The sequence below is a fragment of the Anguilla anguilla genome, chromosome 10, assembly GCF_013347855.1.
Source record: "Anguilla anguilla isolate fAngAng1 chromosome 10, fAngAng1.pri, whole genome shotgun sequence".
In the NCBI taxonomy this organism is placed as follows: Eukaryota; Metazoa; Chordata; class Actinopteri; order Anguilliformes; family Anguillidae; genus Anguilla; species Anguilla anguilla.
In genome coordinates, this window is record NC_049210.1 from 15784545 (window position 1) to 15812531 (window position 27987).

The window sequence follows — 27987 nt, forward strand, 5'->3', positions numbered from 1 at the left end:
ACGTGATTCTGCTGTTTATTGCTCAAACATTAAAGAATGGAGGCTTGCTCTTTACAATTTCCTGTTGGTATTTTAATATATTCTATTACTATGATTATAATGATGAGGTGTATGATTATTATTGCACTAATATCTGTAACCATAAATATTCTAATAGTAATACCATATTATTTCTCCTAGCACTAGCATTTCCTCTATTAAAAGAGCTATTGTTTGCAATTCTGCCAATTATCAAATAGTGTTACTCTCCAACTGTGGTCTAGGTTAGTAGTTTTAAAACATGTACATTCTAAATCCATGCAGACTTGTATTAGCCTCCTGTGTTCCATCTTGCATTACAGCATTGCTTTACATGGTAGTATTCTGAGTCATCAGTGCACCCTCTAGCGTTAGTCACACAGAGCACCGACAGCTGATAAAGTGCCACCAGGCTGTATAGCTGCATGCAGTATTATATTACAGAGGAGATTTTAGATAAGAGTAGAATATCTGGTGGTTGACAGCTTCATGTTCAGCAGAGCCAACGGGACGCTTGGTTCCAGACCTAAAATTTGGCACTGCTCTGAGTGACAGCTGATGAAGATCTTCTGTTTATTTCTCACTTCCTTGTGCTGAGTTGTACCTGTGTGATTACCACTGACTCAGAGTGGATTACTGAGGTCTGACATCATGTCATGCCTGATAGGTAATTTTATCTCTATGTAATGAGTGAATCTATGTATGCTAAATCAGCCAATTAAGTGCACAGATAAAGACATTTGTATTCTGGGAAAACTAATCAAAGTCTTATACACTCAACTCAGAGACTGAATATAAATGCAGTTAGATAAAAACAGTCTTTTGAAAACATTCAGTGGATGTCAGTATCACTGTGATTATCAAGTCCACTTCTGGCTAGGGGGGCACAAACAGAAAAACAGAAAATCTGATAAGGCTCTTGGATACTCTAGGTTAAGCCAGTGCAGGGAATTTCCACAGTCACAACTGGTTAGTAGTAAGTTTGAGTGGTTGGAGATAGGGATAAGTGTAGGCCAGAAAAAAAAAAGTCTGGGGAGGTTGCCCCATTGTGCGTAGGATTTTTGCCTACGTAGGGTACAGAGAGTCCTCCCACAAGAACAGCAGCTATCATCCGTTAACACATCTTAATGAGACCCCGGCCTCCCCGCTCATCTTCTTCATTAATAATAACCCCGACATACCAAGCTCGAATCAAGTTCCCTTTTAGGAGAATCTACACCTGATACGTCCGTCCGAGTGGCAAGCTAACCGCGCCTGTCAGCGGCGGATTGAGTTACGCTGCAGGGAGAGGAAGGGGGAAGGATGGAGCCTAAAATTACCTTCGTTGCATGCGGGGAATGCCCCATCCTCACCCTACAATAGTCTTTGTAGTTGCTCAAGTTTAAAAGCAGCATCCATCAATACATGTTGAAAACATTTGTTCCCAGGTTTAGTTTTGGTAAGCGTCACCGCGATGTTCTGTTGAGGTGCTTTGCTGAGTTCCATAATCTACAGCATTGCGCTGGAAAACAAATTCCCATTTTAAGAGCGTATTACAAATAAGTGGTTTTCCACAGGCAAACATGTATGCCTAAGCTCCTGTTTTTTTAAATCAAATTATTACAATATTACCACTGTGTGATATGAAAAAATTAAGTACAGAAAAATGCATCTGAGAAAAAATTAAACATTAAGTATTTTCTCATAGGAAAATTAGCTTTATGAGAGAAGTTTATCTTACACACACCCAAGAAAACCCAAAAAACAATGCACACATGTACACATACACAGATATACTGGTTTCTTATTTTCCAACTTCATGGTATCTCTGGGTATCTGGAAGCCAGAACTCATGTACGCATGACAGGGCTACATAAGGTTCCTGCTATCTGCACTGGAAAAGACAGCCAGTGAGGTGCAATGAAAGAAAACAATCTAAAAACCTGAAAGAAATAAGAAAAATGCAGTTGAGAGGTTTTGTGGTCAAGCAATGAATTGTGAAATCGACTACCAAGATAAGAGTTCACTGCAATAATTCCTGTACAATTCCAAAGAGAGAAAATAAGGGATGTAATTAGAAAGGAAAACATAAATATATAAATTAGTCAAACAGTATATCACAATAGAAACCTGTGCGATAAATACTCATTTAATTTGGTCATTACCTATATGAGAGAAAAAACCATTTGATTTGTTCAGAATTCTAATGGGTAATTTTACATTTGGTTTGTAGTGGTTTCTCATCTTTGTCCATATGCTTCCCCGCCTCTAGCCATCATACAGTTTTGGAATTTCAAACATGTGCATGTATAGAGGGAGATGAAATGTCAGTCAATGATTTGAGGCTTGTGTCACTGGAAAAGTTAAGTGACCATGATAAAAGTCAACTTGGAATTTTTTTTTTTTTTTGCATACCCATATGTGGAGCACACAAACTTGTAATGTATTCCACTTTTCAATGACCACTTCCTAATGTGCAGGTGGCTGCAATTCCCCACATTCAAAAGCTCATTGTACGTATTCAAAGTGGAGCAATCTAGTCAACAAAATACAACAAAATCACACAAAATGAAAAGTTATTTAAAAAAAGAATATTGAAGTCTGACTTAATTCATTAATTCTAATAATGAATGAAGAGACTCCCCCCATGGTGGAGAGCACTAATGCCGTAACCAAAGACAAAGCAATAAAATAAAAAAACAGAAGCACATTCACGTTCAGTCAGAGGATGATTGTCCACCACCCCCCGTCGCACACTATCGTACCGAAACAGCGGAGGTCCGGGTCAACTCCAAAATTGGCAAGCTCTTCTACACAAGGTCATGTCCGTTGTTTCCCAAAATAACAGGGGGCAGCAGTGTCCCAAGTGCAACACTTTGTAGGCCGTTATCTTTAGATGCACAGACGGGAGCAGTAGTCTTAAAGATGTGTCAGAATGGAAGCCGTGGATTTGTTTGAAGTCCGCAGGCCAGAGAAAGCTGACCCCCCCCCCCCCCCCACTTATCCGCCCAACACCTCCTACGACATGTGTTCTCTCTGCTCTGGCCTCACCAAGCACCCCTGCCCAATTCTCTGCACCGAAAATGCTTCTCTTCAGGGAAGATGAAAGGTAAAATTGTACACAGTTGTGGCGTTTTTTCTCTTATCGCATAATCTGGGAATAATGCTGACGGGGGGGAGAGAGATGCAGTCTTATTTTTATCTAGAGCAGCTGAGAGCAAAGACACCTACAGGCACAAAAAGTGATAGGAAGATAACACAAAAAATGAACAAGTGTTCAAAACCTGCATAAGCAGTGTAACGCACTGTAATTAGACAACAGTTTTTAAATTCAACCCACGTGACGGTCGGTAGAAACCGAAGACCCTTGTTTAGCCCCGTCTCTGCAGCCGCGGCGGTGAAGCCGGACTGGGGCCCCAGGCCCTCACAGCACCAGCCTGTCCTCGCCCCCTTCCTGGATGACCTGGCCGATGGAGGCCTGGCTCTGGGCCCTCATGAAGCACTGGCGCTTGCACTCCATCAGCTGCTCCAGGTCGCGCCACATCTTCACCTGCTTCATGTTGGGCCCGTGGCTCTCCCGCACGGCCTTCTGCGCCTCCCGCAGCTTCTGCGCCCCACGAGAGAGCACACAGCTCTTCAGCTCGGTCTGCGCCAAACTCACCGCTTTCCACCGTGCACTGGCTAGCAACGATCGCTAACGTGCTGTAGTATTAGCATGACTATTACGATTCGTATGGCTGGTCTTATTAGTGTGAGAGTTATATTCAATTGAATTTTATTTGTATTTTAATAAAATAAAAAAAGGACTTCATGGGAAAATAAAAAAGAGTAAAAAAAGTGTTCTAATAATAATAGTAATATCTGAGCTGACCTCTTGGGCTTCCTTTAAAAGGAGGTGCTCAATTTAAGTTGGATTTTCCTAGTAAAATAAATGTCGGGAATGGAGTTGAAATGGAATTCATGAACCTTAATAGACACCCCAGACCCTTTGTTATTACGTGGATAACAGAGGAACAGAGGCTTATTTATAGTAAACCCATTCAAGTCAGAAGACACTGCGGTTTGATCTTAAGGAGGTCTGAGGTCCTTCTTTAAATATCAGAGCTGAAATAATTGGCGCGGTACACAAAGGAGGGGCTTGGGAGTCGGCCATAAAAGGAGGGCGCGGAGCGCTGAGATGTCACCTTTGATTCTGTGGCCACAGGTGTTCTGCCTTTGAAGTCGCCCCCACACCCGGGTCCTTCCTTTCGCTGCAAGCTCTATGTACAGTGTACTGGGCCCTTACTTATTTGTGGTAGGTTTCCTGTCTGCTAACTGAGCAGCAGGAACAGGCTTATTGAGTCTTTGTGTGTCTTGAGTAAACGTGAGAGTGAAACTGGGAACTTGAACCGGTCGGAATAAATATACATTTTATGCAGTAAGTGCCAGGCTCACCCGTTCCACACCATACATGGGAAACAGAGCACTCTAATCTGCCTGGCTTGGGCGAGGAAGAGGGGCCAACCGGCAGATTAGGGCTTTTTCACGGGGGAACATAAGGCTCGAGGCCCAGCGCTGGTCTCATTATGAGTGCCCTGCGTACAGTGCTCTACAGCAGTAAGTGACGTCGGGCAGCCTGGTAATTTATGGACACCATATGTTATAGCTTTTTTATGCTTTCTATGCCAAGTGGTATGCTAATGTCCATGAAAGGCTGGGTTATTGCGCATTCAGGACAACTATGAATCATTACAATCCAGATCAACAAGTGGCAGTATCCACCATTCGGCATTCTCATTTTACAGTGGAGAAAAACACAGAATGAGAAGATTGCTTACCTATGTAAGACAGTGCCAGAACTGAGGTCATTAACAGAAAACCTCCCCCAGCTTTTCAATCTACCAATCACACAATGCGACACTCTCAAAATTTCAAAGATAGGGAGGTGCACAAAGATGTGACCCTCGAGTGCAGCCAATGCATTCTTCCATTTTGGCCGCGTCACATTTGTGGTATGACACCACCACTTGGCGCAGAAAGCATCTCTTATTGATGAGATTGCACTGTCCCAACAAAGCGGGTGTGTTGCTGGGGAGGGGTGGGCAGCGGGGGAAAGGTGACGGGGGCGGGGGTTGCTGGGAGGCCGGCCCCCATGGGTCCGCATGGGATTACTCGTTTCAGATGTCAGTGAAACACGATCTGGGAAATGGATCAGAATTCTGGACACGGACCGCGGACAATAAAACTCTCTGCACTCACCTTGCCTAAACTCTCCTGCTCTGCGATGTTCTTCATGTACTGCTCCCTGGAAAGAACACAGACACCAACCACTGTTAGACAGAGGCTCCTGGTTCCTCCTGTCACTTAAAGTCACTATAATAGTAATAAATGTTTCTCAAGAAACTGAATGAAATGAGGCCTTTCAGGAATAACACTGCTTTCTTATTCAGATGTGAAAAGCACATCCCCCCGTTAGACAGGAGCTGTAGCTGTTGAGGTCTGGGAGGGAGGGGGGTTGCAGCAGTGTCCCCTAATGCAGTGGGGGTGACGAGGTCATCAACAGAGCACAATGGTTTGTTCACTGTAACGTGACAATTGTTCTTCAAAGACCTTCTGAAACGTCGACAGCTGGTGTCCCTTTTCCTCTTTCCCTCCCAGGCAATTCAGCCCAATACACTCTCTGTTGGCCCCCCACACTCTACAGTGTGTTTGTCTTTTCCACTGTGAAGAGCTAAAGGTCTAATGCTAATGTTTAACTGAACTAAACAACTAAAATAATCATGTGGCTCAGCAATGGTTTTCATTTTAATAGTTCAGTACAATATATTTACTCAAACGTAGCAGATCGGAGTGGTAGTGAGTGAGAGTCACAGGGTCACCAATGCCAGCAAGGCCGCAGTGCTCCCTGAAATAACATAAACTCTCCCACACTCAACTGCATAAACTACCGAACAGGCAGCAACAACAGCTGAAATCCCCTGTGGTAGAACATACTATACAGTAATTAAAAGAAAGTACCTTCAGCCACACGCTCAAGACTATTTCTAATGTTTCAGGTCTCAGGATATCTTTTTTTTCTTTGTTTTTGTCATGTTAATGGCGATGACTCATGCAGGGGCTGCAGCTGTGCAGAGCGAGCCACCTCTACCCACAAAGGCGGAGTTTTTGCATGACCAGTGAATCAGTGGGCAGATGGTGCACCAGGGCCCACCTGATGGCCTTCCTCCTCTCCTGCGGGTCAGGAGACACGTAGGCCTTCATCTCAGCCGCCGCCCTCTCCATTTGCATCTCAATGATCTGCGTAGGAAATAGCAAAAAAAATAAAAAACAGAGAGGGTTCGGGTGTCTGCTCACGGCACAGGTGTCCGTGGCGAGGGGAGAGCCGCGCTCAGTGAGATATACCCTTACCTGCCTCATGCAGTTGATGTAGTGGTATCGGCTTTCCTCCTGGGCCATTTCCTCCCTGAGCGCCCTCACTTCCTGTGTGGGACACACAGACAAGTCATGCACACGTAGATGCACAACTAGGCTTGGCACAAGATCCACACGGACTGGAATGTTTGGTCATTTTCTTATGTAGTAAAAGATGCAGTGCTGCTGGATGGCTCATTCGGGTAAGGCACCAATTGACGATTGCGTCTCCACCTGATTTGGCTGAAATTAAGCAGCTAAGATGCTTCTGTACACTTCAGAATTCATTCTGCTGCTCCAATCAGCAGTTACATTGTCAATGAAGACAAGTAAAAAAAAACCAAGACCAGTAAAAAAATCTGAGATCTGGCTCTCACAAAACTTGCCACCTAATCATCCCCTGATTCAACTGGCTAAAAAAATGGCCTCTCCCTCTAGTGGAGCTGCTCAGTGGCCAACAATAGAGGATTGTGGTTGTACTGGGCAGCTGTGAATGGTGTGAATGTGTATGAGTGTGAAGCAGGGCGTTCCTGCAAAAGAGCATCCGTGCTCAGCGAACCTACCCTGGGTAAATAAAGGTTAAAAAAAAAAAAGTACCTGTGGCAGCCATGCATGCCCAAACCAAAACTCTCCCACCACCATGTTTCACAGAATTGCTCTTGCCATCACTCTGATACAAGTGAACCTCGATCATCAACACCCTTTTCCAGAACTCTTTTAAGCACTTCTTAGCAAACTGTAACCTAGCCATCCTGTTTTTGTAGCTATAGTGGTCTGTACCCTGCAGTATAGCCTCTGTAGTTCTGTTTCTTAAGTCTACATACAGCAGTCACTGACACATCCACGACTGAAGATAGTTTCTGATCTGTTGGACAGGTGTTTGGGGATTTTTCTTCATTATGGTGAGAAATCTTTTATCATCAACTGTAGAGGTCTTCCTTGGCCTATCACCCCCTTTGGGCCGACCTGTTGAGTGTTTTTCCTTATTTATCAGCCTCATAATGGCTTCCTTGACTTGGAATGGCTTCATTGGCACAACGGTGGACCTCATTAGTACATACGCTGAAAATGTGGCAGCCAGTTAAAACAATAAAGTTTACCAAACGTAACAGTGACGGAGGGAACATTAGCTTTAGCATGTTGATGTCTGTAGAGATAGTTGTCATGGGGAACTTTGTCTTTAAGCTTCAGGTAAAGTAAACACATACAGTACAAAAACCTCCAAACATAAAAGCTTCCGAGTTGAGGGAATCTCCACAATGGAACCTTAATGAAAAAATCTGACTGTATCAATAACTCAAAATACAGATAATGGATATTTATCTCATTTGGTTCAAAACTGCGTTTTGACTGTACTTTTTCATTATTCACTTTCAAAAAAGATGAAGCCTTTGTTTCACAAATGCTCTTTGGAATTAGTGTCTCTCTCACTCCAAGTTCTCCCTTGGAGAGTGTTGGACGTTTCCTTTCTCTAGGGTTGTCCGTGATTTGCATAAATGTGTTTGCATTCATCTTTGCATCAAGCAAGTGGGCGTAAATAGGTAGCGTCCTGCAGTATTAAGCAAATCTGACTGAAGAGCTGGCTCTTTTGTACTTAGAATAGAATCAAATGTTTTGTTTGGCAGTTGAAGAACATTCTTGCCCTAGCCACATCTTTAAAGATGGAGGAAGCTATTTTTTGAACCAACTGCAAATGAATGCATTTCTACAACCATTAAGCCTTAGTTACAGAGAATAGTCGAAGTGCCTTCAAAAAGGATAACCCGGGGCCAGAAATCGACAACAATCCCACAGTGCATTGCTCTATTGTGTCTGTAAACAAATTCCTCAGCCTTTGAATTGCAAATAACAAAGGCACAAAATTAGATTTTCTTTTTTTTTGGGAACCAAATTAGATTTTCTTAATTCACCATTCTCTGCATTTTGAGTCTGTGATTTTTCCCCCTAGTGCAGGTTCCCTTTCAAGATTTGCTTGAAAATAGGAAATGTATTAAGATGTGTATGGTGTGAATTTATTTTGAAGCCACTGGAGTAATCACCAGGACTAGGGTTAGTGGAGTGGCATGGCAGTGCCAATGGGTGACGCCTCTACCGTAGACATGTGACGAGCGTGGAATAGCAGCTGTTACCTGCTCCAGTTTGGACCGATTGCTCTCCAATCCTGCGGCACAGCTGTCATACTGGGCTTTCTTTTCCTCATACTCCTGCGTGAGCTCCTATTGCGACACACAGGCGCGTGCACGGTTACGCACGAATACACAAAGCCATGGAAATGTTGACATCACGGAGGACCGCCCCTTCTCCCCTCCCCCCGCCCCCTCACATCCTTGTCACTCACCACATTCGTCACCTTGATGGGCCGGCCCGCATTTAATAGTTTTTTGCCGGTGAGAACGCCTCGGCACCTGCGTGGCCCCAGGTCAGGACGCACGCGGGAGCCGAGCTCTCTGATCCCGCCAACATACCGCTCCCCCCCAGTTCCACCGCACCGCCGTCCCCCCCACGGGTCACGGCAGCGGATTAGCCCCCCATCATGTGCCTGCGCTCCAATCCTCCCACTCCCCCCCCTCAGGCTGCTAATCATCAAGAAATATTACTTCTGGGGGTCTGATGGAGCACCGTCCAGGAATGGGTGTGGAAAAATGTCATCTGCCCAGCTTTAGGTGAAGCTGGTTTGACATGCCAGAGAGCTGGTATAATTCAGTACCAAAGGACAAAGGCCTCTTTCCACCAGACACAATAACTATCAACTGTCAATTTTATTTTTGTAGACATCATTTGGATTGCTCTCAGAGTGGGAGTGGTTTTTAGAACTCCAACCATTAGATGTTTAATGAATGACTGTAGTGCACTGTCTCTACACCAAGAAGTGAGTATTGATTGACAGGTGAGTACACTGCAAAATGTTCTCGGGTGTGAATGCTAACAAACAATTTGTTTTTCATTTATATAATTATTATTCACATTTGAAACGAGCATTAGATGCCACACAAACGTATGTATATGTCACTGCAAAACATTCACCTGAGCCTACTCCTTGTTTGCCATGTAAAAATAATATTATTACTTTCACTAAAGTAGAATACATTATAAGACTGCCTTACAGAACATTTTAATTATGAATACTGTGATAAGAAATGCTCTTAGATGGGTTTTCCCATTACAGTGGGGCTCAGTTACCAGTTTCTTTACTAAATACAGAAAACAGAGGGCTACACGGTGGAAGCTAACCTGAGTGTGTGTGTATGTGTGTGTGTGTGTGTGTGAGTGCATGTGCATGTGTGTGAGTGCATGTGTGTAAGTGTATGTGTGTGCGTGTGTGCGTGCATGTGCGTGTGTGAGTGCATATGTGTAAGTGTATGTCTGTGTGTGTGTGTGTGCGTGCATGTGCGTGTATGTGAGTGCATGTGTGTAAGTGTATGTGTGTCTGTGTGTGTGTGCGTGTATGCGGGTGCATGTCCGTATGTGTGTGGACTTCACATTAATGTGAGGATTTTACCTGGCACTGTTGTCTCAAAGGTCTCAGCTCCTTAATAACAGGAGCCAGGGCAGACTTCTTCTCCACGATCACCGAGTTCAGTTTCTTCACCTGAAAGAGCAGAATGTGAAAACCGTTTTTTTGCCCTTGTTTTGTTTATCTTTCTTTTTCAGTTAGTTGGTTTGATATGTGGGTATTCATATTTATGTTTTGAATTATTTGTCTCTTTCAACATGTGCTATATTGTTATAGCTGTGACAGTTGCCCTCAATATTATGTATTTTTATAGCTACTATAGTAATCCTTATAAAAAATTATTATATGTAGCCTATGTATGAAAGTAACAGTGACATAATGAAAGAATGAAAAATGGGGGAACATCTACACAAAGACAGGACACTGCACTTTGAAGACCTTTGAAATGCTAAGAGGTTTTCTAAATGAATGTATTTAATAAGTACACTGGCTATCGCTACAGATGGCACCACGATCAAACAGCACCAAGCAGACATCACTTCTAGGGGTGCACCTATCGCCCGGCCGTGCATCGGATCCGGCTGATTCTCGCACCACAACGCATGATCGGTGACCGGCAGGCTTATTTTTGTTTTGGCTGATTTGTATTTCGGTTTTACGATGTAAGAAATGTGAGTCCATGCGCAAGATGCTTTGAAATGCAGCTGCTGTATCTTTCCCAAAATGTCAGCCATCTGGAAACAGTACAAAGTGTGTGAAGCGGACATTAAAGGTCTGTTTTTTTCAACCTGGGTCTTATTTTCATAATATTTTTCATCAGACCTATCGGTTCTATTATTATTTTATGCAACTGCTTCATTGTCATTCCGTCTGTCGTTGCACTGAAACGTTTCCTCAGATAAAGTGCTGGTGCAGATCATTGTGCGAAGCTGTCAAAACACACTCTTCTGGAAGCACTTGAGAAAAGTTTGGCTATCGAATCAGAATCGGCTGATTTGGCTTTAAAAAAATCGCCAACCGGAATCGGCCATAAAAATTCATGACCGCTGCACCCCTAATCACGTCACAGTGATATTAGTGAAGATGACGTACAGCCTCTGCTTCCCAGCACCGGCAGCACCGGGACTGACTGAGAGTGCAGCGTAGGGGCCGCTATCCACGGGTGCCAGAGTCAGCGAATGTCCCCACGGCACGATGGCCTGGTATGCCACAGTCCCCTATCCGAGGCCATCGCCCGCGCCAAGAACCGGGTCTGCCAGCTGCAACCCTGGGCACTCTTTAAAGACCAACATTTTGGACCGGGGCCTGATCGTCAAACGCCTTCCTCGGGCATTCTGGGTGACAGACCGGCCACACGGGTTAATTTGATTATTCATCGGTTTTCTCCCAAATGCGAGCAGAGCAGATCGCTCAGCTTTAGCAAAGGGTCGTGACAGACGGAATGGATGTGTTTACACATGGCTCTTGTTACAAGGCACTAAGTGTGCAGATAACTCCCCTGGCAGGCAGCAGGGCAGTAAGGGTGGGGGTGGGGGGGTGGGGGGGGATATGGCACAAAAATGGCATAATCAAAAATATCTCTGGAGGGGTCCCCGTCTCCCTGCTCATTCACCATTTCGGACATGTCGTCCAGAGTGCGCCCTTTCATCTCGTCCAGCTCGCTTTTGATGGCCGACACCCTCTCCAGCTCCTCCTGGGTGTCGCTGTACCCCGAGATGCCCTTCTTCGCTTCCATGGACTGCTGCTCTCGCACACCACACAGACAGACAGACAGACAGACAGAGAGTTACAAGAGTTATAGGGAGATCACATCGTGGAGTGTGATCTAAAATAAGGTAAGACGTACTGTTTTGTCCTTTAGAGTGAAATTTGCCATGGACATCCATGTGCAACTGGTCCGATCCAGAATAAGGGCCCTGTGGTCTTCTAACAGTACCAAAGCCTCAGATTGTAAGGGACACCTTCCAATCAGTAGCTGAACTTCCCCAACAATCGGCAGTATCTTAATAAATGAATGGTCTTATTATGATTAACACTAAAGGGAATCCTTGTTTCCTGCAATAAGAAATGAAATTCACTGTGTCCAGCGTTTCCTATTTGAGCCTCACCATCACCAGTTTGAAACCCGCGACTTAACCCCGCGTGCCTTCAGCGCGTTTGGTCTATTTCCCCCGTGTGTGAGGGCTGGTGCAGAATGACAAGCGATTCCGATCAGAGACAATTACCGGGTAGCGTGATGTCGCAGAACTGACGTGCGCCCCCCCCCCCCCCCCCCCTCGCCCCAGCCTGCACGCCAGGGGAGCCGCGCTGAGTGCTCTGGCGAGGGTTACGTCCACACGGGCGTCCCAAGATGGGCCCGACACCCGAGCCTGCGGAGCACTCTGTCCTTTCCGCTCCGGTGCCAGCGCGAGCGTGAGCGGCGGGTTTCACTTACGCGCGATGTTCCACCAGGGATTTGCATGCGCTAAACCAGCACTGCCCTTTAACACACGCTAACAACGGGGACCAAAAAAACAAAAATATATTTTCCCACATGGAAATCTGAAATGTACACAAGTAACAGAATGTACATAAGAGACTAACAAGGATTAAAAAAAACCTCTTAATAATGTTGCAAATAAGCTTCAGCAGATATTACAAGCAGCACCATGTTAAGAATGCGAGTTCCAAGCACAGCTGAAGGGTTACTGTTAACCCCACTGAACATTTCTTACTCGGTAAGGCCAGGCACAAGTTAACAGCGACACACCGAGCAATAAAATGATCACATGGTTTCATGGGAGTGTTCTGTCACCCAAGGCCAGTTTGTCCCACCAGTCCTTAGATGCACTTTAAACAGCAATAAAGATGGAAAGACCATAGATACAGATACAGAGCCCACTTCCTGACCCCAGGTTTTCAGGAACTGGGGGTCACTGCTGGTCTGTACTGACCATTTGGGAACCCCGTTCAGTTACAGACCCACCCCCCCCCCCCAGCAACTAGGAATGCTTCATGCTAATTGGCTTTCCTCTGGGGCGCTGAGCCACCATCTGATTCTCCTCCACCAAACTCCAGGGCCAGACACTAATCGGACACTCGCAGCCCTACTTGGTACTGCGGCTCGTGACAGACGCTCGGACATCAAAAATCATAAACCAATCAGGCTGAGCACGCGCTCTGTCCGAGGATGACTTCATGTAAACCTCTGAGGGGAGGACAGAGGGTGCAGACAGCACAGAGACTCTGGAAGACCGGCGTACTGCAGAGGGGCCGGAGAGGAGCGGGCCTGCCCTGCTCTGGTGGTCCGCTCACCGCCTCAGTGTGGGAGGAGCTCTGGGGAGGACGGACAGCTCCGTGCAGGGGGGGGGGGGGTAAGAACTCAGCGAAAGAGAGGGGATGGGATGGGACGCTCGGGCATGGCTCGTGGTCCGACGAGGGGGGTGGGGGGGGGAGGGGCACATTCTCTCCCGGCGAAAAAAAAAAAAGGCGCGTGCGCAAGCGTTGGACGCAGGGAGCAGATGCGCCCTTCCCAAATAGCACCAGCTCAGCCTCCCTGCGTCAGACGGGCTATCAGCAACTTGGGCGCAGGGAGGGTTATAAGAGGTGTGAAATCATTTCTAGGAAGCTTGTGTCACTTCACAGTTCGGGCAATTTGCATCGAATGGCATGGGATGGTCAAGGGGAATGCGTGCGTGTGTGCGCTGGGGCTGGGGCTGGGGCTGGGGGGGAGGGGGTCCTGGGATTACCAGCTGCTGCTGGACGGCTTCGTGGCGCTGTTTCAGGATCTCCTCTGTCCTCTGCAGGATGCCATACTCCGCCCTCAGCTCCGCCATCTCCTGCCTCTTCTTCTTGAACACGGTGCCCTTGCTCCGCAGTTTCCCCACGAACCGTTTAAACTGCAAGGAAACGAGCAAAAACACAGACAAACTGCTCACTTTCATACATATATATATACGTATGCGTGTGAGTATATCATTTTCATGAACTATTCGTATTGTGTTGTAGGCCAAATCATTTCCCTCATTCAGATTATATATTATATAGACATTCTCACCCACCATTACCTCTCTCTCTCTCTATATAACCAGCAGACTGACCACTAATGAGTTTGTGCTCTATGTCCCCCCTTCTATAAGGACCTCTCCTTGCTAGACTGAAATGCAAGACATGTGACTGTGCATTCCAAAACGGGAATAAAATAATAAAATTGGGGGAGAACTGCAAACGCCTCGGACAGACGTCAGCCATGATGAGGGCTCTCCCTGCCAGGAAACAAACGTGCCTCCCCCACCCTGCTGTGCTCCACGCAAGCCGGTGTATTTTAAGTCACACATTTGCAGAACTCAATCTAATACGGGTATGGGATAAAGATCAGGTTATATTGTATAGCTGTCCCGTACGCAGGGTGTCTGACCCAGCCAGCAAAAATAATGGGGCCACCTCTTGTGTTACCGGGGCAGAGAATATTCTGGCATGCCTGCGCCTCGAGCTTTGATCGCGTTAATAAGTGCAGCCGCAGCAATTTTTTGAGGAGAGTGAGAGGGTGAGAGAGAGAGATGGCAAGAGACACAGGGCGAGAGAGTGAGGAGGAGGCAGAAAGAGAGAGTGGGTGAGAGAGAGATGATGAGAGATAAAGAGAAAGAGAGAGAGAGAGAGAGAGAGTGAGTGAGAGGGAGAGAGAAAGAGAGCAGGTGAGAGAGAGAGAGAGAGAGAGAGAGAGGGAGAGAGAAAGAGAGAGCAGGTGAGAGAGATGGTGAGAGAGAGAGAGAGAGAGAGAGAGAGAGAGTGAGTGAGAGAGAAAGAGAGAGCAGGTGAGAGAGCGAGAGAGAGTGAGAGGGAGAGAGAAAGAGAGAGCAGGTGAGAGAGATGGTGAGAGAGAAAGAGAGAGAGAGAGACTAAGAGAGAGAGAGAGGGAGAACCATGGCTTTGTACCCAGCAGTGTTAGAATACATGAAATGCACTGGGAGAAAACAAATGTTTGAGTGATGGGATGGCAGGGGTGGAGGCGCCCAGGGGACGTCTCTGTGATCTGTGGGAGAAACCCGAGCCCTCGGGCACAGGGCCAGTGGTAAAGCAAACATCTTCATATGGCCAATCCCGAAACGCCCGGCCCCCAGTGCACTTGTCCTCCCCCCCCCCACGCCTCTTCAGTCTGGGTGCTGTGAGGCTTCGGCATAGCCAACAGCTATAAATGTTGTCAGAAGCGCAGGGGAGAATGACCCCCAGAAATCACAGAATGTGCTGTATGCCACTTGGAGCATGCTGGGCGTGTGTGTGTGCGTGTGTGTGTGAGAGTGTGTGCGTGTGTGTGTGTGAGTTTATGGGTTTGAGTATTTTGGGACATCAAGGGCAGACAAGGTTGAAGAGAATAAGCCAGGGAGGAATAATGCTGCATAGTGCTCCATTGTCACATATGCCTACCAAACAACTGGAGCTAAATTAGCTAATGCACCATTTTGTTCTTTAAACTATTTACTGAGGAACACACTTGAGAGCCCCGGAATTGCTGTTGGAAATAGATGCTGGAGCCAGGATGCAAAAATACATGTATAATCCAACAGTGAGTTGATAAATAGCTTAAAGACATTCAGCAAACCAGTTTTTGAAGAATGACTCACTGCAGGGACTTGCTATTCAGTGCAAGCTGGAGGTTAACACATTACAACACACCTGCAGAAAAATTCTTCCAAAACAGATGTCAACTGAAGGTTACTGGAAACAAGAACAAACATATTTTTAGTTGTTCTCACGTTAAAAAACATGGAAGACTGCTTTCCTGTTATAAAGCACAGGTGTTCAGTTCTTTCTTGCAAATTTCAGGTGTGAGTCGGCACCGAAGATGGTACCAGTTCAACAGATTTCCTGCCATTTAAAAAAGTAGCCTTTTTTCAAGGATTCTAACCCTAACCCATGCACAAGAGCAGAGTAGACTAACACACATACACAAAATGCGTTTTGACTGAAATATGACTCGACCTGTACCTGTACCTGTACCTACCTATTAGGCTACACTGCCACCCAAATGTTGTAGCTAATTAGAACAAAGGTGCACACCAAGGGCCGATCCGTATCAGGATTTCGTGCCAACTTCTGCTCTTAATTACTTAATTAGCTCAATCATACCTTGTTCTGACGTGTGTAAGTACCAGCTACAGCCGCAGTCTGTAAGCGTATCCGAAATATTTTACTGGGCTCAGGTATAGGAGTGAACCAGCAGAGTTTATAGAGCTAAAACCAGGAACCTAAAACCAAGGTAGCTGGTTGGAACAAAAACCAGCATGCAGACCCATCAGGATCAGAGTTGTGTAACGCTGGGTTAGAGCAACACTAGCTGCAGTGCTTTTAGAAACAAAACCGTTCAAAGTTAACGAGCCCCTATATTTAAACCCCATAAGCTTCCTTCACGGACATGAAGTACAATAGTTTTTTTTAAACTCAAAAATATGTGTTAAGTTGAACAGGGTCCCTAGCAATGGGGTAAAATAACCCAAAGGAAGATGTGCTCACGGTGACAGAGTACACTGCACAGAGCAGCCGTGCGCTTTCCGCGAGTCACATGCCGCTCGTCACGGACAGGACAGAACATGCCGCTGATAAGCTCGCCGTGGCAACAGGGAGAGCAACAGCGTGCGAGTTCTCAGAGTGTAAATAAGCGAGGGTCTTTTCCGCCGCTTTCGAATAAGACAATTCCGCAGCCCCTTTCCCACCCTTTCCCTTCCCCCTCGCTCCCGTGCTACCATAAAAGGGCGCCCTCCATCTCTCCCTGTCAAGGCCAGCCCTATTCTCTCTCTCTCTCTCTCTCTCTCTCTCTCCAGTTTCAGTTATCCATCACTTGGCTGCTTCTTTCTAAGTTTGGACGGGGACGCTTTGGACAGAGGTGACCATTCAAAGAAGCTGATAAAATCGCACAGGGAGCTGGGCAGGGGAGCAGCATGTGCCGTCGCCCACATGCAGTCCCTGTGCCCCCCCCCCCCCTTCTCTGTCGTATGTTTGGGGGGGGGGGGGGCGACATGCACAGAACATCTGCTCGTAAAAAAAAGTCGGGAGAGAACCGGCCGGGGCTCAGGCGTAGGCCAACATAGACCTGTTTATGGCCCAGCGCTGCTCCGCCTGGCTCAGGGGGATTAGCGGTGAGGCCTCCATCGCAATTTAGGAGAGAGCCATCCCTCCTCTTCTCCTTCATCCTGGGCGGCCACGTGCCCCAAAGGGTTACCTTCTGCCTCGCTACATGAATCAAGTGTGACGCTGCAGAGCATTTGAAAGAATGCCTCTCCCTGTCAATGGAGGCTCCTCACGGTCAATGGAAAAAATATATCCATTCACTGTAGATAAGCTCTGTTTATTTTCTCTGGGCTGGTGGTGGGGGAGGGGGCTGTGCTTTCCGTGTTTTGGTGGATATATTTAGGAGTAGGATTAAACAAGCGTTTGGAGGAAAGAAAAACATTTTTGGCGATTTGAATGATACTGCCCAGTTATGGGGTTTTCTTTGGTGGTCTATTAATATCCCCTGCATGGGAATTCAGGAAAGTGAAGCAGACGGGATGATGGATGCTTTGCCAGTATTTACCGAAGTATGTAAATAGCAGCTATTAAAATCCGCCATGTTTACTTCATGCGTGCATTATGTGGGATATACTAAGAGGTCCCCCCATCCCATCATCTATATACTTACCATCTACCTGCATTAGAAACTTTAGTGGCTAAATTAATGGCTTCCAGCAGATGGTACTGTGATGTCACTAGCAGCACCTTGGCAGTGTGCCAGATTCAAATTAATGTTACAGTTACAGACTGTAGCAGAGACAAGCCATTAAAAATTCATTGTTGCAGGTATGGTATTAAGCAAACATCACCATTTGTCAAGAGTTGATATACCACTGTACGAGTGTTGTGCGATGGTATTTCTTTGTTAAACGTGCTGTGCATAATAATAAAATATTTGTGAGTTTGCCAGTGAAGCTAGCTAGCGCCTATATAATGGTAACGGTAAACCATAGCTATGACGTGCATATTAAAGGCAAACTATGCAAGATTTTTTACCTTGGTGTGGTCCTGTGTTTACAATTAAAAAAGTCTCGTTTGCTGATCACCAAATGTAAATAGACAATACAGTAAATGGTAAACCAGGGTGTATTACTGAATGTACATGTGATATTACTGAATCTCTTTACGTATTTTAACATGGTGCATTTTAATAGTAATAGTATCATTATAACAGTTTGTTTTGAGTAATTTCTAGCTTATTGTGAGGGTGTGTAATTTAGGAAAAAGGTATTGAATGAGTCTGATAATCATAGGTCTATTTACATCATTTTAAAGTTTAAATATTACAGTTACATCTAGGTCAACTGTAGAATTAATATTAATATTAATATTGTTTGTCAGTTTCAAATTAATGTTAATACTGGTGACAAGTCACTAACTCTATTCTTGATGCATATTTATTCACTGTTGCAGAAAATAAAAGAAAGACTCATCCAAACAACTCTGATATCCCTCTGAACTAAGTTGGTCAGTTGCGCAACGCGTACGTCACGTTACCTCAGCTGCCTCCAGAGGCTCTTGGAAACGAAGAGGGAAACGAGCGCGGTCAACGACACTAACCGCCATTCAGCGGAAGGATACACAGGAGGATATTACATCCATGCAGTGGACAAAAGCACAAGCCCCCTCAACAGATTTTCCCCATTAAACATTATTTAACGTCATCTTACGCAGTGGAACATGGGAAGCCGTCTTATAACAAACAAGGAAAACCACAGAGGGGTCAAATTACGCCAGATCCTTTTTTCACAGAATGAGGACTTGGGAAGTTTACATTTCTTTTAATCATAAAACTAAGCTATACCGCTTTAAGTTCTTGGTGGTGGCCTTATATAATGCATTTTGGCACCTTGCCCCCAAACTCGTATCATCCTTTTTAATTTTAGAAAAACATGCCTATTGTCCTGGGAGAGCAGAAGGTCAGAGACTCTGCCAAAACAAATAGTTATCATAAACGGCACGTCACAACAGCCTCATTGAGTTTACTGATGAACACCCTGCTGTATATGAGACTCAATAGATCCACATTCAGTGGCATTCCAGTTCAGTTTGCTGTTCAAATAGGTAATGCACTCAGTGCAGTTTAGCCTGTTTCTGTTTCAGCAAAGTAGGGAGCTAAATGTAATGCAGGGTTGTAAAGTCGTTATCAGTGGACGGTGTTTAGTGTGGCATCCTGTTCAATGGAGCATGGTGTTCAGAATGATGACCAGTGTGTTCAGTGTAGGTGGAATGGGTGTTCAACGTGTAGGCGGAATGTTTTTTCTGTATGGCCTGCTCTAATGAGTATTATTTAGTGTGTGGTGTTCAGTATGGTTTAGTGTTTAGTGTGGTGTGAGGTTCAGAGTGGCGGTCATTGCTCGGCATGGCAGGATAATATCGGTGGGGTTCAATATGGCAATTGGGGCTGGGAGGTAGGATATTAATGTGCTATGGAATTCAGAGTGGCGTTGGGGTTCAGAACGGTGATCAGTCTTCTATGTGGTTGGGCAAGTGTTCAGTATAATAAAGTATTATTTATAGTGTTTAGAATTGCAATTAGTGTTCATCGTGGTAGGATATTAAGTGTTTTACAGTGTTGTATATAGTGATGTTTGATTTTCAGTGTGGTAGGGTATTAGTAATGGTGTTCAGTTTGGCAATTGGTTCCACTACCTCTTCTCCTCGGATGACCTCTGTGCCATCCAGGTTGCGGGCCTGGCTGTTCTTCTGGGTCAGGTCTCTCTCATTCCCGACCAGCTCCTCCCGCGCCTCCTGGAGCTCCTCCGCCTTCGCTTCCTTCCTACGGGCGATGATGGAGGCCTGCAAGGGCCAAAACAGGCGTCGGTCCCACTGCTACCAAAGGATTCTTCGGTACTTTCAGACTGACAGGTTCACAATTGACCGGTATATACTCTACGACAATTTCCAAGAGAATTATTTTTCTTCCACAATAATTGCTTCTCTAATTACATTTAAGAGATATAGAACATACAAATTAAATTCTAAATTAATCTAAATTTAAAATCTAAATCAAGATATTTACCTAATTTGCTTTCTATATGTCCAAATTACATCACTTCTCATGCAGTATATAATTAAATATTTAAGCAGAATATTTTTGACTGCAAAATATAAGTAATTGCAGTAGTTTTAATAGTAAATGAAATAATAACTATAGTTATAATTTGTACAAATTATGTTGTAGTTTGAGTTATAAATAATCAGTGCAGGAAACAAAAATATTTGCGCAGCAGGTTACAGTTATCCCATTCATTCCATACGTTTTTTTTATGTTCCCCCATCAGAAGCTATAAAGAAACAGTGCTTAACATGTTATTCATATTATTTTTTTAATACTTTACACATTTCCAAAAAACATTTCTCTGAGTTTCGCACAATCCTCCAGATTTGAGATCCCTCGTGTTTATTTAAAGAAATTAATTCCTTCAACACAAAAAGAATGTCTGTCACCGCTTACAAACCTTTCCCATATCCAGTCTAAATTTGGCATCAGAGAGCACACTGCGTGCCATATTTTAGCCTTATATGGTGCTGTTAAAAAGCCGGGGGTAAGAATTCATCAAGGCAAGAGATAGTGAGGCTCTCTGAGGAAAGGAAGATGGGAACTCTGGACGTACCATCGCAAAGGGCCGCAAGTCTCTGGTTTTTAAGCCACTCACCTGGTTTACAGTCGTCCTGGCACGCGGGGCTGGGTCATAGACAATTCGGTAAATATATACATCTATTTACCAAATGTATATATATATATATCTGCTGGACTCTATATATATACATGTACAATATATACATGTGGTGCATATATATACATCTAAAGTCACCACGTGCCTGAGCACAAAGGATAAAGCACACTGAGCGCTCTGTCGCCATGGCGAACCCCCTGCTACGCTGGAGCGGTAGGAGCAGGTTCGCAGCAGGAACGCAGCACGCGGTGAGGACTGCAGCCTCTTCTCTCTCCGCATCCGTTACAGATCATCCACTGATCACAACATCACAGTCACAGCTACTGGTGCCCCCGTGCTGAACGCACAAGCGAGGCAGGGCCAATCACGTTTTAAATGTGCTTACAGGGCGTCCACAATGAAATGCAGGCCCGACGTCATCACTTTAACAAATGAGAGGGGACGAATCGGGTCACGCAAACAGCCAGTTTAAAAGCTACACAAGGAGTCTTCAGAATTACTAATGTTAACAATCCAGCTTAGGCAATTTTAAACACACGGGACAAAGCAGAGCTCACTAAACCCTCGGCTCCCCCTCAGATTAAAATCGCGGCGTCTCACTCAAGGAAATATGCGCCCTGGAATACTGTCAGTGTTCTTAGCCGTGTTGCGCCAGAGCTGGAAACGGCCTTGAGCATCTGCTGGACTCCATTGGTCGAGCTTATCAGGTAACAGACACGTCTCACACACAGGACCTGGAAATGTCACGCTTACTCACGCTGCTAGCAGGACTATAAACCCGAGATAACAGACTTACATTACATTCTCATTTCCTGGAGTGGCAAGAAAATCTCCCATTTTGTTTGACTTTCGAAGCCGTCTGCTTCCAAACAGCTCAAACACACAGTAAATTGGGACTTCAGATTAATCATTGAGTCGGGCTGTTAAGAACTGAATCTTGATCAAATGGATCAAATGTATTTTTAAAGAAACATTTGAAGTATTTGCTTATTTCTGTTCTTCAGGAATACATACACTCCCTCTGATGAATCTTAAATGGTGGAGGTCATTTTACTTCTTTGGAGTGGGGGAGAACATGGTAAAGGCCATTTTCATTCTGGGTGGGGGTGGGGAGGTGGGGAGGCTGGTGGCCTAGGTGCTATCAACATTTAAATTACTGAATGAGGCATTTCAATTTCTGAATGAAAACTACTGAATACTTCTAAATGCAAAATCATTGGATTGTCAAGACATTGTGTACACTTTGACACTTTTTACACTGCAAGTTATGCAGATGACTAACTAAAGTTACATAAGAATGTAAATGGTGTGTAGGTGCTAAAGTGAAAATATCACCTGCTGTCTGAAGAGGGAAAGTTTGTCATCCATCGGGTCATTCCTCATCATTCTCTTCTCAATCAGCTGGTTAATCTGCATGTTTATCTCACGGATCTGAGAGGGGAAGAAGAAGATTGCTTTCAGATCTATATCCACATACTTCAATTTATCAGGCCACATGTGCATGACATGTGACTCATTACATTTCTATACTTTTATTTTGACACACATTGCAGCCTCCCAGTGCTGATTTATAATTGGCCAACAAGCTAAAAAATAACTTGTAAAAAAAACATTGCTTAGCGCACTTTACTTTTGGTCCTGCCTTGACTGAAACAGAGTTCTGATTCCTGGCTAAAATTAGAAGGTGCAAACAGGGTTTATAAACTAACAATAACACACGAAGCTAGAAGCACAATGCCTGGTATTTGTAGTTTTATTTCCTGACACATCTGGCACTGTGCACTGCCACTATTCAGGCAATTATTAATGTTTTCAGCTGTATTTTCCAACAGAGGCAATGAAACTACAGTCATCCTATGAGTGCACCTTGTCCTCCAGCTCTCCCAGCTCCGCCTGCCCCATGGCTGGCTCGGCCACCACCTTCTGCAGGTACTGCACCGTCCGCTTCTTGCTGTCCAGCTCTTTGGGCAACTTGTCGGTCACCATGTAGGAGTTGAACTTGATCTCCTCCTCCAGCCTCTTCATTAAGCCTGGAAAGGGTTGACGCACGTCGCACGTTCACAGCGCCGATTCGAAAAGATTGGACCCAGAGAGAATGGAGTCATTTCGCACATGTGCGTACTGTCTGGGTGCTGCAATCATTCTATAGTGCTTTATGTAAACTGTGAAAACAACTAAAAATAATGAACAACACACCAGAAATTAAGAAAATTACAAGTCACATACTCATTAATAACACAATTACCAAAAGTATATAACGTTGAGTAAAGCACTATGTACGGTCACACATTTGTAACCATGAATCTGTCACCTTGAGAGGACTGACCTCACTCTGAACGCGAGGTGCTGGTTTTTCCGCTTTCGCTTCATAGCCCATTTTTAAAACCGTAAATGCGTAAATCCCCCATTTGATTGTAAAGAGGCTAGGGAGGGCTACAGACAGCAGGAGGGCAGATGAGGTTCCACGGGGTGAGCTAATGGAGCACTTCAAAGGTGCGCCAGATCACTGAGCCTAAATTGATCTAAACCAATTAGCGGTGAAGTAAGCCGGCCCCGGGTGCCGCCCGCGCCGTTCCTCCCGGCCTACCCCACCCGCCGCGGCTTCGGCGGCATTAGCTGGGTACGGCGCGCCCGCTCACTCACTCTCCGGCTTGGCATCTGCCGCTGCCTGTCGCAGGTCCTTCAGCTGCAGCTGCGATCTCTGCAGCCTCTGCTCTGCCTGGAACAGCTACACAACACACACACACATCATCCACATTCAGTATCTGAATGGGGCACTGTCAAGCTTGCTTGCTCTTTCTCATGTGATGCTCACACCTCACAAGACCCACTAACTGCCTCACGTCTGGTGCACACCGCACAATTTTGCCACTTAACGACAAGATTTCCTCTATTCATCGATCTAGCCTGTCCCAATTAAAGAGGCTAGTTGCGTTTCTTCTGACGCACGTGCAGACACCTCCTGTCCAACCTGCAGCTCATCAGCTGAGCTGTTGCTGGCTAGGAGTTTCCCTTGTGCAAAAAGACGAGGAATAACCTGCCAATTAAAACCCTCCCTCCCCAGTTCCTGGGTGACACTATGTCCAATTACATTTCACCCAGTGGGACTCCCAGCCACATCCGACAGTGGCAAGGCCTGGATTTGATTCAGGTACGGTGGTGTGCATCACTGACCTAAGTAGTCCTAGTGCTTCAGATAGAACAGCCAAACTGATGTAAATTAATGTTTGTTTCATACCTTTTAAAAGGGTATCCAAGATAAAGCCATTTAGAATGAATAGCCAGGAGCTGTGCAAGATAGTATGACCCACACATTATACTTTATTTAGGCTACCTAACGTTATACCCTCCAGACAAAACAAGAACATGGCTTTTGTTGTTTATTGGTCTCTTTGAGACTGAGTACTACTGTGAGCGCAGCACGGATGAGTACAGAGTACAACTAGGCTCCTCATTTTGCCTAGGCAACAGGATTAAAAGTTTTAACCCTTAATCACATATTCTAAAAAATAAAGATTCAAACAGGTTTGATTATAACATAACATAACATAACATTGTAGGATATAGTTAACTTGGTTAAATAATATTATAAAACAAAACAAGTTACTGTTCTAACTGAAAGCATCAAAGTGCTTCTATTTCAGTTATATTTAATTAGCAGATTTATTGGCCCTGGACCCATATACATGAGATGAGAATTTTGTTTTTGAATAAAAAATAAGGGACTTGAGCCAGAGATAATCTGTTAGATATATCAGCAAATATAATGTCAAAGAAGAGAACAGGAAAGTAATCAAAACAAGAAGACTGCACTTCAGAGAGAGCCAGCCAATCCCCAGGTACCTGGTTCTTCTGTTCCTGTTTCTGGTGAACAAGGGACTCCTCTCTCTCCTTCTCAACCCGCAGTTGTCTTGCCAGCTCAAGCATGTGCTGGTGGTTGGACACTGACTCCACCTAGTGGACATGGGCATCCATTACTGGACTGTAAACATCTCCCACCTGCACAGATTGGGTTTCACAGACACTTCAAGAGCAACTTCCCTGGCATCTGGTCGCTTCTTCTGGCACTGTAACCCTGTCAGACATACTAAATTAGCACTTCATTAAACACCTAACCCTGTCCTGTCACCAGCTAATGCCTTGGCTCGTCAAAAGCATGCTTGATCTCACTGATGCAAGGAGTCAGTTCACACATCTCAGAGGTCAGGCGTCCATTGCTCAGCTCAAGTTTGAGAGCGGCAGGAATTCAGGAAGCGCGATCGCTTCACGGACAACTGCCTTACCCTCTTCTTTAGACGCTCCACTCTCTTAATGAGCTGGTCCTTCTCCTCCTCCATTGCACCGATGTCCTGAAATTGGGGAATATTATGATGACACAAAAATATTAAGTATGCATGAAATAATTTAATTTCTTTTTCAGAAAGCAGAAGCGGAAAGCAAGGAAATTAGTACAGATGACAAGATTCTTCAAATTTGTAGTAAAACTGACAAAACTGGCAAATTACACAATGCATCACCGTTACGGTAAGTGCAGCAATTAACCTTAGGAGATGTTTTATTACGTTTATATTCAAATTATGCGCTATAATCACTAATCCTACTCAAATTCCCACCACAGACTGTGAAATCATTGATCCCAGTCCAAGGAAAGTGTTAATTTACTGCTAAGTTCTGGAGCCAACAATTAAATACTGCCAGCTAAGTGCGTCTATGGCGCTACCGGGTCCTTCGAGTGATTTAGTGCAGAAAACAGTCCAGTAAAAATGCCACAATAAATCAGATGGCACGGCCAAGTTATTCAGGGTCATCACACAGATTTCTTGCGGGCACACAAATCTCTCTCCCAGGTCTCACCCTTCGTATCTCAGCAGTGGAGAAGCCGGAGCTCTTCAGCTGTTCACATTCCTTGTGGTAGCCCTTGAAGCCATCCACCAGCTCTTCATACTGAATGACAAAACAGGTTAGAGAACCGGCATGAGGTTAAGAACATGCCAAGCCTTTACAAGCTCTCCAATGAGACAAATATCTCATTAGTAAATTATCTAAAAAATAACACAAAATAATTATATTTTAGAATATTTACAAATGTGATCAAAAAGTCAACTTTGACAAAGCTGCTACCCCACCTGTTACAACCCAGTGCATAATTAAGACCTGCCTCAAAAATATAAGACATATTTTATATTTGTCTGAAAGTTATATCGGTTTTGTTATTTGAATCTGTAAAATAACAAAATCTTTACTGTACATCAACAGTAAAAACAACATGCAATAACATTGTACAAAATAATAATAATAATAATAATAATAATAATAATAATAATAATAATAATAATAATAATAATAATAATAATAAAGCAATCCAAGACAAAAAAGGTCAGTTGCTGTTTAAATGTGTGAAAAGGTCATACAAGCAATGAAGAGATTGATCTGTGCAGGGTACTGCCCGCATACCTGATGGTGCGTTTCAGCAATGACCTCATCCTGCAGGAACTCCGCGGGCACCTCAAGCTTCATGAGGAAACGGGCCAGATATGCCCTCTTCTTCAGCTCCGGGATCCTCATCAGCAGCCAGTGCAGGACAGGGTGCACCACTGGCTTGCTTCCAGTCACCAGACCCTGGCGAAAACTGCTCCTGCAGGCGGAGGGATTGCAGAGAGCGCATACTGAGAGCTGCTCTCTCCACAGAGCTCTGCACTATGTAACGACTATGTAAATTTGCCAAATGGCTAAACAGAAAAGACTCAAGGAAAGAAAGTTGGGTAATCTTGTAACTTATCATAATCACAGACACCTGCAGTCGATTGTTTTGTAGAAATGTGACATATTGAGAGCAATGGCGTAAAACCATGACCAGCTCCACACGATTTTAGACCTTTTAAAACAAGACCACAGATGGGCAAGACTCACGCTTCAGCTGAACTTCCTGGAGGTTTGTACTTCAGCATTCCCAGTAAAGTAAACATTCTCTTAGCCGTCTGCTCAGGCATCTCCTCACGAATATCAATGGCTTGCTGAAAAACATCCATGTTTTTGAAAGTGACTTCTCAATATTTACACCACATGTCTTAAGCGCAAAAATATTTTTATCAATTGCTGTTCCCTCAAAACTGTGGACATGTAGGTTGCACATCAAATATAGAGCACAAACATCAACAATAGAGAAATCACAACTTGACTTGAAAAATTAAATAGACAAATCCAATTTTGACAGAAATGCATGTAAACACTATAGATAAATAAATCTATTTCCTAATCAGCTAGCTAAATTAACACTATCACACACTAGAAATTACTATTTTATAACATGAAACAGGAACAGTCATAATATTTTTTCAGTATAGTACTCTAGTTTGAAAACTACAGACTCAGACCAACCTTGGGGTCAATCTCGGCCAGGACATCATTGAGAATCTGCAGCAGTTGCATGGGTTCCAGGGAGTCAAAAGTTATGAGATTGAAATTTTTCTTGAAGGGGTCTTTATTGAGCTGCTCCACTATAAATTTAATTTGCTCGCTCATCTTCAGCTAAATTAGAGATCTGAAAGATAAAAATATTGATTATATCTGGAAGTCAAATATCATATGACAAGCAACATGTCCCCTGACATTCTCTGTGAAAGCTGACTGTAAAAACAAGTATCTAAAGTTACATTATCAACGTTATCCAACATGTAACATAAGTAGGCTACTGTAAATTTGCTAATTTAGCGCTAGGTACTCCAGAAGATTCCAACTCATGTGTAGCCATTACCGACGGGGTTATTTAATACAGAATTTCATCCGTCTAATTTCGCGATGAAACCAGCTAGCTAAATGGATACGTACATCTGGCAAGACGGATGCTGTATATATATAACCCATACTGGGGATGTGTTTATATATAGCTAATGTAGTTTGTTAGCCATGGTAACTTCGCATCTAGCTAACTACCTGTGAAAAACTAAAATAAGTTGGCAAGCTAGCGACGTATGCTACGTATAGCCTACGCTTCGCCGCTAGCGGTCGGAAGCTATTCAACTTAGCTACACCAAACTTATGCAGATTGTCTAACATTAGCTAGCGAACGCTATTTTATCACAGTTACACAGCAATAAAGCATTTGTTTGCAATTTCACCGCACTTTTACCTAACTAGCTAAGCCGTTGTCATTTCAAAATGATGGAAACTGTAAGCTGCATAATGCATTGCATAGGCCGATAGCTAGCAACCCAGCGAACTATCTGTCAGAAATAGCAATTGTGCTACTTACTGTCCTTTTGGAATACTAAATCGTTGAATTCTGTCTAGCCTACTGAACAATGAAAAATAGCCACTTGTTTTTTTATTGCTCTGTCTTAGAAACCAGAGATGGCGTGGATCAGGTCGGTTGCTAAGAGGAAGCTGGTGTAACGTAACTTCCTGTGACTTCCTAAAAAAAATGAGTTTCAGGACACAGAG

At 44.4% G+C, this 27987-nt stretch overlaps 1 protein-coding gene across 2 annotated transcripts; it reads right to left on the bottom strand.

Annotated features, from left to right (window-relative positions):
• Position 1: 1 nt before the first annotated feature.
• ift81 (intraflagellar transport 81 homolog) lies at positions 2 to 27953 on the bottom strand. 2 transcript variants are annotated; one of them, XM_035379975.1, is made up of 19 exons: positions 27800 to 27953; positions 26926 to 27088; positions 26458 to 26561; positions 26002 to 26182; positions 25402 to 25491; positions 24831 to 24896; positions 24391 to 24501; positions 23191 to 23275; positions 22414 to 22577; positions 21883 to 21978; positions 19520 to 19666; positions 13570 to 13719; positions 11454 to 11582; positions 9887 to 9976; positions 8517 to 8603; positions 6385 to 6456; positions 6188 to 6273; positions 5236 to 5281; positions 3422 to 3604 (listed from the first exon to the last, which is right to left on the bottom strand). In XM_035379975.1, exons 2-19 carry the CDS (start codon positions 27067 to 27069, stop codon positions 3422 to 3424), a joined length of 2031 nt encoding a protein of 676 aa, XP_035235866.1. In that variant the 5' UTR covers positions 27070 to 27088; positions 27800 to 27953. The 2 variants fall into 2 exon arrangements, with proteins under 2 accessions (XP_035235867.1, XP_035235866.1); XM_035379976.1 differs by lacking the exon at positions 27800 to 27953 and having other exon boundaries at positions 2 to 3604; positions 26926 to 27069.
• Positions 27954 to 27987: the final 34 nt, after the last annotated feature.